At 49.5% G+C, this 12,477-nt stretch overlaps 1 protein-coding gene across 1 annotated transcript; it reads left to right on the top strand.

The window, feature by feature from the left end:
• The first annotated feature begins 6,397 nt into the window (after positions 1-6,397).
• Positions 6,398-7,955, top strand: MRM3 (mitochondrial rRNA methyltransferase 3). The gene has a single exon (XM_030800059.1). The coding sequence runs from the start codon at positions 7,007-7,009 to the stop codon at positions 7,499-7,501; it is 495 nt and encodes a 164-aa protein (XP_030655919.1). The 5' UTR covers positions 6,398-7,006; the 3' UTR covers positions 7,502-7,955.
• The last annotated feature ends 4,522 nt before the right edge of the window (positions 7,956-12,477 follow it).

The following is a 12,477-nucleotide window of genomic DNA, read 5'->3' as shown; positions in this document are numbered from 1 at the left end:
TGTTTCAATACAAGTACTATTTCATTCATCTCCTGACTTCAGTCAGTAGTCCATTTATTGGAGGAATTATATACGACAAAATACTAGTAAGATTCAAAACTGTACAGTCCCTTGGGAGCAGACTACAAAGGGATTGAATATTTGATAATTATACATAAGGAGTTTAGGGTAGTACTTGGCCTAAAAAAAAAGTTTACTAAGAGGTCATTATCACCTCTACCAGTAAACATGGTGATTCAAAAAGAAACTTGTGGATATGTGACACGCCCATGTGAATAACTTCATCTATACCACAGCAGTTTCATGTACTCAAAGCTATTTTTAATATTGTTATTAGCCTTTTTCCAGTTCTGTTTTCCCATAAATTCTTTCCATAAAACTTTAGAGATTATTATAATAATGTAGAGATTATATAATGTAGATTATTATATAATGTATATATAATTTTATAATGTAGAGATTATTAAATAAGGAGAGAATTTTCCACTAAGAAGGCCACTTAGGGTTTTCATTTTCCCAGATGGTCCCAGACCCCATTTTACTCCTTTGTATTAGGCTGAGGACAGAGAGGTCACCAGTAAGTGGCTGTACCCATTCTAAAGCTCCCAGGCGTCTGGACCTCCAGCGTGAGGCCTTAGAAGTGACTCAAGCGTTCACCGCACCTACAGCCCCTTCGTTTTGCAGAGTATGTCCCTAAGACAGTGCTTCCGAGCCAGTGTATTTGAGAAAGGAGTCATTACTTTGATGCGTTCGAGTTTTGAAACTCAGATTCTTTTTCCTACGAATGTACTTTGAATTTTAAAATGAGTGATAAAAGGACAGATAAATCAGAGTATAGCAGGCTAATAATTGTTTTTTAAATATTTAAGCCTACAAACTATTTTTTAAAAGCCTACCTGGTAGGAAGATGGGCACAGGTTACAGAAACAAGACAGTTAAGGGAGCACAGGAATTCACTGAAGAAGATCGCAAACAGTAAGGTGTTCAGCTTCTCTAGTAATCAGAGAAAAGGCAAGTTAAAATAATGGCGTGCTGTTTTTTCTGTCACATTGGGACAAATGGAAACAAATGATAGACCCGCTGTTGAGAAGGGTTTGAGCTGGAAAACAGGTTTTGTTTTGTTTTGTTTTTTTGTTTTTGAGACAGAGTCTCTTTCTGTTGCCCAGGCTGGAATGCAATGGCGCGATCTTGCCTCACTGCAGCCTCCATCTCCTGGGTTCAAGCAATTCTCTTGCCTCAGCCTCCTGAGTAGCTGGGATTACAGGCATGCGCCACCATGCCTGGCTAATTTTTGTTTTTTGTTTGTTTGTTTGAGACGAAGTCTCGCTCTGTTGCCCAGGCCAGAGTGTAGTGACGTGGTCTCGGCTCACTGTAAGCTCCGCCTCGCGGGTTCATACCATTCTCCTGCCTCAGCCTCCCAAGTAGCTGGGACTACAGGCGCCTGCCACCATGCCCGGCTAATTTTTTTGTTATTTTTACTAGAGACGGGGTTTCACCGTGTTAGCCAGGATGGTCTTGATCTCCTGACCTCATGATCCACCCACCTCAGCCTCCCAAAGTGCTGGGATTACAGGCGTGAGCTACTGTGCCCAGCCTAATTTTTGTATTTTTATTAGAGATGGGGTTTCACCATGTTGTTCAGGCTGGTCTCGAACTCCTGACCTTGTGATCCGCCCACCTCAGCCTCCCAAAGTGGTGGGATTATAGGCATGAGCCACTGCACCCAGCCAAAAACAGGTATTTATGAGTTCCTGATGTGAATAAACTGAAAGAGCCTGTGTGAACGTTAAGAGTGCACACACATCATTTGTCCATTTCACTCACAGGTATTTATGCTAGAGAAATTTTTAGACACATGGACAGACAGTCCTACAGGGATACCCATTGCAGCAGCATTTGTAACAGGGAAAAATTCAAATAACAGTCCATAGGGGAAGAGCTAAATGAACTGCGGTACATTCATACTACAAAATAGAGGCTGGGCATGGTGGCTCACAACTGTAATCCCAGCACTTTGGGAGGCCAAGGAGGGTGGATCACCTGAGGTCAGGAGTTCGAGACCAGCCTGGCCACCATGGCAAAACCCTGTCTGTTAAAAATACAAAAAATTAGCCGGCTGTGGTTGCGGGTGCCTGTAATCCCAGCCACTTGGGAGGCTGAGAGGCAGGAGAATTGCTTAAACCCGGGAGGCAGAGGTTGCAGTGAGCCAGCATTACACCATTGTACTCCAGCCTGGGTGACACAGTAAGAGAGTGAGACTCTTGTCTCAAAAAAAAAATAGCCTACAGCAGTTAAAGGAAAAAAGTAGCTTCAAACATGTTGACATGGTAAGTTCAAGGTATGTTGTTACGCCGGGCGCGGTGGCTCACGCTTGTAATCCCAGCACTTTGGGAGGCTGAGGTGGGCGGATCACGAGGTCAGGAGATCGAGACCATGGTGAAACCCCGTCTCTACTAAAAATACAAAAAAACTAGCCGGGCGTGGTGGTGGGCGCCTGTAGTCCCAGCTACTCGGAGAGGCTGAGGCAGGAGAATGGCGTGAACCCGGGAGGCAGAGCTTGCAGTGAGCTGAGATTGCGCCACTACACTCCAGCCTGGGTGACAGAGCAAGACTCCGTCTCAAAAAAAATAAAATAATTTTAAAAAATTTTAAAAAAAAAAGATATGTTGTTACGTAAAATAAGTAGATTACAGAATAATACAGAGTATGACACGGAATGTAAAAGAAACACATTTATATATGGACAGGTGTGCGTATATATAGGTAGATGCATAGAACAAGTTCTAAAAGGATACACTCCAAAGCAGAACAGTTGAGGGGGAGGAGAGTGGTACTGGTAGAATTTTATGTTGTTTGAATTTTGCCAATCAAAATGTATTTGTGTTTTTTTTTTATTTATCTTTTTTTTTTTTTTTTTTTTTTTTTTGAGAGGGAGTCTCACTGTGTCGCCCAGGCTGGAGTGCAGTGGCGTGATCTTGGCTCACCACAACCTCCACCTCCCAGATTCAAGCAATTCTCCTGCCTCAGCCTCCCAAGTAGCTGGGACTACAGGCATGCGCCACCACGGCTGGCCAATCTTTGTATTTTTAGTAGAGACGAGGTTTTGCCATGTTGGCCAGGCTGGTCTTGAACTCCTGACCTCAGGTGATCCACCCGCCTTGGCCTCCCGAAGTGCTGGGATTACAGGCATGAGCCACTACACCTGGCCCATATTTGTGTATTTTTATGTAACTAAGACCATATCAAGATTGATAAGTGAATGAAAAGTCAGACTATTCCCCATGCCCACACCAGGCAAGTAAACCATCTGTTTTGTTTCCTCAGGGATTTTTGCCAAACCTGACCATGTTAAGATGACATATCCAAAGACTCAGCTTCAGCATTCACTACCTTTATTACTGATTTGTGACAATCTCCGTGACCCTGGGAACCTGGGGACAATTCTGAGATCTGCAGCTGGGGCAGGCTGCAGCAAAGTGTTACTCACCAAAGGTAAGAGCATCGAAGGCCAGGCATGGTGGCTCACACTCGTAATCCAGCCCTTTGGGAGGCCAAGGCAGGAGGGTCACTTGAGCCCAGGAGTTCAGGACCATCCTGGGCAACATAGTGAGACCTCATCTCTACAAAAAAAATTACAATTAGCTGGGTGTGGTGGGGTGTGCCTGTACTCAGTCCCAGCAACTTGGGAGGCTGAGGTGGGAGCATTGCTGGAGCCTGGGATGTCAAAGCTCATCACTGCACACTCCAGCCTGGGCGACAGTGAGACTCCCTCTCAAAAAAAAAATAATAATAAAACCAGGTGGATTAGTTGGTCTGGTCTTTTTTTTTTTTTTTTTTTAAAGAGATGGGGTCTCATGATGTTGCCCAGGCTGGTGTTGAACTGGCTGTGACTCAAGCAGTCCTCCTGCCTCAGTCTCCCAAAGTGCTGGAATTATAGGCATGAACAACTACGCCCAGCCAAGTCAACCACTGTTTTTGTTTGTTTGTTTGTTTGTTTTGAGACGGAGTCTCACTCTGTCGCCCAGGCTGGAGTGCAGTGGCGCAATCTCAGCTCACTGCAAGCTCCGCCTCCCGGGTTCACGCCATTCTCCTGCCTCAGCCTCTCGAATAGCTGGGACTACAGGCGCCCGCCACCACGCCCTGCTAATTTTTTGTATTTTTTAGTAGAGACGGGGTTTCACTGTGGTCTCGATCTCCTGACCTCGTGATCCACCCGCCTTGGCCCCCCAAAGTGCTGGGATTAGAAGCGTGAGCCACCGCGCCCGGCCGTCAACCACTGTTAGGTGAGCTAGGGCTCTGGGCAGGCAGACATGGGTTGGGTCTTGGGTCTGCCTTCACTAGCTGTGGTCCCTGAGCAGTAGCTGGAATTACAGGCATGAATAACCATGCCCAGCCAAGTCCACCATTATTAGGTGAGCTAGGGCTCTGGGCAGGCAGACACGGCTTTGGATCTTGGTCTGCCTTTACTAGCTGTGGTCCCTGAGCAGTAGTCCCTGAAGTGTCAGCTTCCTCGTTGGTGAACTGGGAGGAATAACAGAATCTCCCTGGTCATTGTGAGGATTAAGTGAGACGATGCACATAAGTTACTTCACACCTTACCTGGCACACGAGTAATTCAGTAAATGTTGATTCTCTTTTTTAAAAATTACGTTTTTTGTAGAGACAGGGTCTTGCTGTGTTGCCCAGGCTGTTCTCGAACTCCTAAGCTCAAGGGATCCTCTTGCCTTGGCCTCGCAAAATGCTGAGATTATAGGCATTAGCCGCCATAGCCAGCCATGTTTGTTATCTTTTAAAATTATCATGAAACCTGCTAGGCTGTTGGAGAACTTCACATCGATTATGGAAAAGAAATAGATGCCAATTTTAACACCTGGTTTCTGGTTCTTTATGTAATGATCTTGAGTTCCCAAATTGCTGAGTATATGAGCCATTCCTAAGTCTTGACTTCTGAATCCTATGAAAGGAATGACATCAGCAGTTCTGAATCCTATAAAAGGAATGACGTCAGCAGCTCTGAATCCTAATGTCATTGTGGTCCGTTTCCCTTAGATTCCCTTATCCTCAGCGTGCGTCACATGCCTCGCACACAAATTGGCTTCATTACATTTCTGTCCATTGTCATCAGAAATAGGGATTAATAGGCTTGGCTCTAAACAGACTTGCCTCACAGTTGGCCTGAAATGTCTATTACACCTTGGGGGGTGGAGGGGACAGAGAGTACCATTCACCAGAAACACCCCAGCCACCATTAAAAGTAACTAATAGTGGCACCCGTTGTTGAGACTTGCCTAAATTGCTGCTCACACCTCTTTCTCAGTCACGCCTTGCTAGAATACGTTTCTTTGCCAGTGTGAGAGCTACGTGCTGGGGTTCCGTGATCAGTACCCGCTTACTCGCCCCATTATTTAGTGCTCTGATAGCTGTTGTGGGATTTGGAAATAAATCTAAATAATCCAAGCAGTGTGGTTTTCACATTGATACTGATGGCTGTGGTGTAAGAAATAGGGAAAGAAGGTAGGAAATACTTGGTGTGGTGCCCAGTATCCAAGACATGAGGATGATGGGAGGAGTCTTGCCTTTCCCTTCTCCCCTCCAGGCAGAGGGATCAGCCTCGGCCGCTCCTCCCACACATCTGGGCCTATCTCTGGTTTCCCGCAGGGCGAGGGAAAGCCCGTGGTTGGGGGTGCAGGTGCTGTTACATCCTCTGTGTCTTATTCTCCATTTAAAATCTGGTTTGCCTGGTTCGTCTATCCTGAGGTTTGACACATGAACTTTTAAAATAACTCGTCAGGAGAAGACTTGCGCTAACAAGTTGTGCGGGGAGGGTGGGAGGCGATGCAGTCACTGAGGCCCCACGCTCGGCCATTCTCCCAGCCTGCCCATGGTGAGGAGCAGCCCCTGGGAAAGGCCAGGCATCACAGCCTGCTGCCCAGGTTGCCTCTTGCCTCATTTCCTCATCTCTAGGACCTTCCCTGCTCCAGTGCAGACTGAAAGTTGAAGCCCAATGGGTCTTGATGAAACTATAGATCTGATTCTGTCACTGCTTTGCGTAAGATCCTTCAATGGCATGATACTGTCTTCTGATAAAATACCAAACTCCTCATCTTCGCATAGGCGGCCTCCTCAGTGTTGGCCTGCCCACCTCCCACCTCCTGTGCCACTACAGCCCCAGCGCTGATTGGCCGGCTCACCTCCTGTGCCACCACACGCCCACCCGCTGATTGGCTGGCTCACCTGTGGCACCACACTGCCATCCGCTGATTGGCCCGCTCACCTCCTGGGCCGCCACAGCGCCACCACTGATTGGCCGGCTCACCTGTGGCACCACACCCCCACCCACTGATTGGCTGGCTCACCTGTGGCACCACACCGCCACCCGCTGATTGGCCCGCTCACCTCCTGGGCCGCCACAGCGCCACCACTGATTGGCCAGCTCACCTTGCTTGCAGTCCTTAGGCTGCGCCACTCTCCCACTTCCTCTGCTAGCTCTGTCCTCTGCCTGGGCCTTTCTCTCAGTGTCGTGGTCTTTTAGATGGTTTTCCTCATTGCCCTGCTTTGTCTGTGGGTTTTCTGTGACTGTGTTGGTGCTTCTTTTACATCAGTTACTGATACTGTAGTCATTTGTTTAAATACCACCCCAGTGCCACCACCCACTACACTGTGCGTTCCTTGGGGTTGGGGACTTTAATTCTCTTTGCATCTTCTGTGCAGTGTCTGGCACATGTGAATGGGAGATGTTGAAGGGATGAATAAAATATTTTCAGCACTAGCAGGAATGACTCCTCTAATAGCCGCTTTGCTGGATGCTGTCACAGAGAGGCAGAAGGTCCCAGTTCTCAAGAAAGCTATCATAGAAGAACTTCTGCTTTATCTCTTGATCCAAAATTAATCAGACCTACTCCACAGCCCCCTGGTCTGGGAAAATTTGTAACATCTTGATCGCATCCTGTCTTTTTATTTTCTAGGCTGTGTGGATGCTTGGGAGCCCAAAGTGCTCCGGGCAGGTATGGGCGCACATTTCCGGGTGCCCATTATCAATAATCTGGAATGGGAAACCGTGCCCAGTTACCTGCCCCCTGACACCCGGGTCTATGTGGCTGACAACTGTGGCTTTTATGCCCAGGCTCAGATGTCTAATAAAGCTAGTGACCATGGCTGGGTGTGTGATCAACAAGTGCTCAAGTTTCACAAGTATGAAGAAGAGGAAGATGTAGAAACTGGAGCCAGTCAAGACTGGCTACCTGATGTTGAGGTTCAGAGTTACTGCTCGGACTGGACAGCGGCGCCGGCAGCTGTGGTGATTGGCGGGGAGACCTACGGGGTGAGCCTGGAGTCCCTGCAGCTGGCCGAGAGCACTGGTGGCAAGAGGCTGCTGATCCCCGTTGTGCCTGGTGTGGACAGCCTCAACTCGGCCATGGCGGCAAGCATCCTGCTTTTCGAAGGGAAAAGACAGCTGCGAGGGAGGGCGGAGCAGTTGAGCAGGGACAGGAGTTACCACTGAGGAGGACGCAGAATTGACTTCTGCTTGAGGACGTCTCCAGCCCCTCCTACACCAGCACACTCGTAGGAGGCTGGTGGAGTCAGTGACTGTGGCCTCCATGTTCAGGAGGAAGGTGTGATGCCGCCATAGGGTTACCGGAAAAATAAGAACTTCCTCAGAAAGAACAGGTCTGAATTCTTCCCGTCGCGTCACTGATTTCGAGGTTCTTTTTTTCCTTGGTGACAACACAAATAGGTGACCCACGTGGCTCTGTGTGTTTTTAAAAATTGTCCACCAAGAAGCACTTTGTGCCCGGAAAGTTCCTGAAGCATCATCCTGGGCAGGGAGGCGTCCGCTCCACCAGCTGGTGGGTGTTTGTAATCGCCAAGCACCAGTTATGGGTCACAGCCAAGTCACTCACAGCTGATCATTGGTTGGTGGAAAATAAACTATGAGCAGCAGATTACGTTAAAAAGTTGTTTTGTGTGGTTGGTGTGTCACAGTACCTGTCACGTTTGGCCTGGTAACAAGGATATGGCTAAGGGAATACCAGGAAGCTGAAGGCTAAGCTCATGGCATCCAGCAGCTCTGCTCTGGGCTGAGATGGTCTGTCTCTGAGATTGTTCAGGCCTTCACTGAGCCACTGTCTATGTATCCATAGAAACGGCTTAATTCAACAGGCCGTGTCAGACCTTCTTGGCACCGCTGCAGATACCTTTTTGAGGACTTTGCAGAGACGGAAGTCTGTGCAGAAAACTGAATTTCAAAATCTGCAGCCTTACCCTGCATTTGTCAGGAAAGTGTCACTGTTTCCTGGTTCCCTGTGTTAGTCCTACTTACATCTCATCCCCTGATGTTTAGAGGCCAAGGTTCTGAGGATAAACGCCCACAATACAGCGGCAGGACCCTTCTGTTCTCAGCCCCTCCAGGGCCCAGGGCAAGCTGGATCTTTACCTACTAGCGGCCAAACCAGGATGTAGCCAGGGGTGTCAGGGCAAGTGCTGATGGTCATCACTGTATCTATAAGGAACAGTGAGGATGGGGTGGGTGGGTGGAGTATGGGACTCTTAAGCACTGCTGGCCGGGCCAGGCGCAGTGGCTCAAGCCTGTAATCCCAGCGCTTTGGGAGGCCGAGGCGGGCGGATCACGAGGTCAGAAGATTGAGACCATCCTGGCTAACATGGTGAAACCCCATCGCTACTAAAAATACAAAAAAATTAGCCAGGCGTGGTGGCAGGTGCCTGTAGTCCCAGCTACTCAGGAGGCTGAGGCAGGAGGATGGTGTGAACCCGGGAGGTGGAGCTTGCAGTGAGCTGAGATCGCACCACTGCACTCCAGCCTGGGCGACAGAGTGAGACTCTGTCTCAAAAAAAAAACAAAAACAAAAACCACTGCTTTTGCGACCACACAGAGTTGGAGTTGAAGACAACACCAGAAGTGTTTCCCCACACCCTTCTGCCCAGCAGCTCCCGTAATGGTTTGGATTCTTTAGGAGCCCCTCAGCTGCTCACTCCAGGGAGGTCAAATGTGTTGCTGGTGTGCCCAGGAGAAACCATGCCCCCACCCCTTCTTTCTCTTCTACTTCCCCAACTTCCTAGTCAAACTTCCTCTTCCTAGTAAAACCAAATGACCAAGCACGATTCACGTGCCAAGGGGCAGGCTGGGATCGCTCTGGCATGTTCCAGGGGAGGGGTGTTTGCAGGGACATTTGAATATTTGAACATCTGCTCTGGAGCCCCACTGTGGTCTGGACCGGCCCAGAGCTCCATGAACGGGCGATGCAAGCGGCCCCCACAACCCTGCTCCCAAAGGCTGGTGCAGAGAGGACAGGCGGAAAGGCGGCCTGGAGAGTGCAAATTCATCCACTCCAGTCTCCCCAGACATCTCAGGACAGTGCTCAAGAAGCAGGAGTCATGAAAAGGAAGCTCATATCTTTCCAGCCTAAAATCAATCTCCTGGGATTTCCTCCCCGGGTTATACTCCCACTGACTCTTGTTACAAAATAACAGTGAAAGAATAAACCATGTATTACCTTGTCCTTGTTTAGAAAAAGCAATGTAAACACTGGAAAGTAATTTTTTTTTTTTTTTGAGGTAGAGTCTCGCTCTGTTGCCCAGGCTGGAGTGCAGTGGCGCGATCTCGGCTCACTGCAAGCTCTACCTCCCGGGTTCACGCCATTCTCCTGCCTCAGTCTCCCGAATAGCTGGGACTACAGGTGCCCGCCACCACACCCAGCTAATTTTTTGTATTTTTAGTAGAGACGGGGTTTCATCATGTTAGCCAGGATGGTCTCGATCTCCTGACCTCATGATCCGCCCACCTCGGCCTCCCAAAGTGCTGGGATTACAGGCATGAGCCACCGCGCCCGGCCAACACTGACAAGTAATTCTAAGCCCATTTTATCCTGGGTGTACGAGGGAAAAGAAATTTACATCCCGTTGCTTTAGAGTCTGTGGCTTATATGCGGTGCCTTAAGTTCACTTTATATATTCATGGGTATAATTTAGTAGGGACGAGGGAGGGTGAGGAGGGAGGCAAATTGTCCTTTCTTCAGTGAATACAGGGGAGCAGATGGTTGTTATTTGCTGAGTGATTTTGGAAAATCACTACCTCGAATTCTCAGTTTTGAGGCCGACATTTGTTCTGTCACCATTTCCCCAGTAAACAGGAATAAAAAACGAGCAATATTTGACAAGAAAAACACTGGCCGAGAGACAAACATTGTCAGGATGTCGGCCACGCTCCCGGGCCTTTGTGTGGTGGCGTAGCTGTCACAGTGGCGTCTGCCAGGAGGTGGCAGGCGACGCCTCCAAAACCACCCCAGTGCTGAAGGGCGGGGCTGCGATTTTTTCCTGGATTTAAATCGTTGAAAAGGGAGGAAAAGAGGATGGAGTGAAGTCTGCCTCCAGGAGAGAGCATTTTGCAAGCTGTCTGTGCTCCAGGGTGTTAAAGTCGGAGACCCATCCAGATTGTCCCAGACCACCTCAGAAGAACGAACCCGGAGTACAGAAGACATGGGAACAAAAACGGAGGCAAAAGAGGACAAACGGGAAATAGCAGGAAAAACCGGCACAACTTTCCCCTGTGACTGCAGCCTCTGAGAAAAGCAACTCTGGGTGAAGCACAGGTGTCCAGATGTGCCTGGAGCTCACGCTGGGTGCCCACCGGCTGGCCCTTCAGTTCCTGCTTCAGGGCAGAGAGCGCTGAAATCACTCTCCCCTTGCCCCAGCCGCTGCCTCCTGGCTGGGAACCTGGTCATTAAGGTCCAGAGGAGAAACAGACCTCTGGGGACCCGCCGTTCACCTGGGACTTTCTGCCGCTTGCCCCAGGGTTGACAGCAACCCCAGATGTCCGCACCAGCCACACCGGGCCACACTTAGCCCCACTTTTGCCATTCTACCACGCACAGCCCTCAGACACACACCCCATCCAAGGTTCCAGGGCTTTGCGCTGAAAATCACCAGCTGCACTGCAGGGCCTGGGGCCACCCTCTTGACCAGGCCACCTCTCCCTCAGGAGCAGACCTGACAGGCTCACCTGTTTTTAAGAAAACACGCTGCCATCTTAAAAATTCTACGATTGTGTTTCCTGTTTTCTTTTTCTTTTTTTTTTTTTAGATGGGGTTTTGCCATGTTGCCTAGGCTAGTCTTGAACTCCCGGCCTCAAGCTATCCTCCTGCTTCAGCCTCGAAAGTGCTGGGATGACAGGCATGAGCCACTGCACCCGCCATGTTTCCTGTTTTCATCAGTGCAGTGAGTGCACACATGTAATAAGCTAGGAGCCAAGTTAGTGGGTGAGCTCAGGATGACTGAAGTCTCTGAACTACGGAACCGTGTTACATTTGAGCAGCTGAGACAGCAGCTGAAGCCAGGTCCTCCCGAAGCTTCAGGAAGCCTGGCTGATGCTCCGCGGCTGAGTGACGGAGAATCCAGAATAGCTTATGGATGGATCAGTTCTCTTCTCACCACACACCCAATATCCGGCTTCCTGGACTGTTGTGTAGGGAAGAGCCACTTTTTTCAGTTGAAGTCTTGAGTTGTTACAGGCCATGACCAAGGCTGCTGCTTCCTCAAAATGCAGGAAGGAGGGTGCGTGTGGTGGCTCACGCCTGTAATCCCAGTACCTTGGGAGGCCAAGGCGGGCGAATCACGAGGTCAGGAGTTCGAGATCAGCCTGGCTAACATGGTGAAACCCCGTCTCTACTAAAAATACAAAAATTAGCCTGGCGTGGTGGCGGGCACCTGTAGTCCCAGCTACTAGGGAGGCTGAGACAGGAGACTCACTTGAACATGGGAGGCGGAGGTTGCAGTGAGCCAAATCGTGCCACTACACTCCAGCCTGGGTGACAAAAGTGAAACCCTTGTCTCAAAAAAAAAAAAAAAAAAAATGCAGGAAGGGAACAGGAAACAAGGTTGGGGAGGGAGGAGCCGATGGCTGCAGCAAGCTCTGGCCTCAGCCTCCCTTCCCTGCTCCTCTGAGATGCCGAGGGCGGGGTGTACTGACTGCCTGCCTGCCGAGTAGGACTTCCATGTCCTCTGACATTCAAGAGAGATGGATTTTTTGGCCCTGAGATCACGTCTCCTACTGTATCTTCGTTCAAGCCTGTGTGGGTGACTTCCTCAGGTGTGTGAGGAATAAGCACCCGGAATCCAGACTGGGGGCCGTCTCTGCCTCTGGACTGCACACTGGCCTACAGACCTCGGGACAGAGGCTGTCACGAGTTGTGTATTATTTAACTAACAGAAACCCAACAGTCCCACCCAAACCTCCTAACACATTCTCGGGCTTGGGAAGTGTCCCAAAGCACCAAGGGGGTGAGACACACGCCTTGAAAGATGGCAGTAAGCATACTTACCTGTGTTCACGCGCTCACATTCAAGGTGTACCTAGAACGCCCTCGTGTTGTCTTCCCAGGACTAATGAAGCTAATGGTCAACGGCGATTTGTTCCCAAAGCATTTTCCCTTGAGCAGCCGCAGCCTGGCGGAAGCAGGGCGT

Source organism: Nomascus leucogenys, chromosome 19 (genome assembly GCF_006542625.1).
Source record: "Nomascus leucogenys isolate Asia chromosome 19, Asia_NLE_v1, whole genome shotgun sequence".
In the NCBI taxonomy this organism is placed as follows: domain Eukaryota; kingdom Metazoa; phylum Chordata; class Mammalia; order Primates; family Hylobatidae; genus Nomascus; species Nomascus leucogenys.
This window is presented reverse-complemented; position numbering and strand designations above follow the sequence as displayed.

Coding starts and splice junctions, on each gene's coding strand:
- MRM3 (XM_030800059.1), top strand. CDS start 7,007: ATGGGCGCACATTTCCGGGTGCCCATTATCAATAATCTGGAATGGGAA.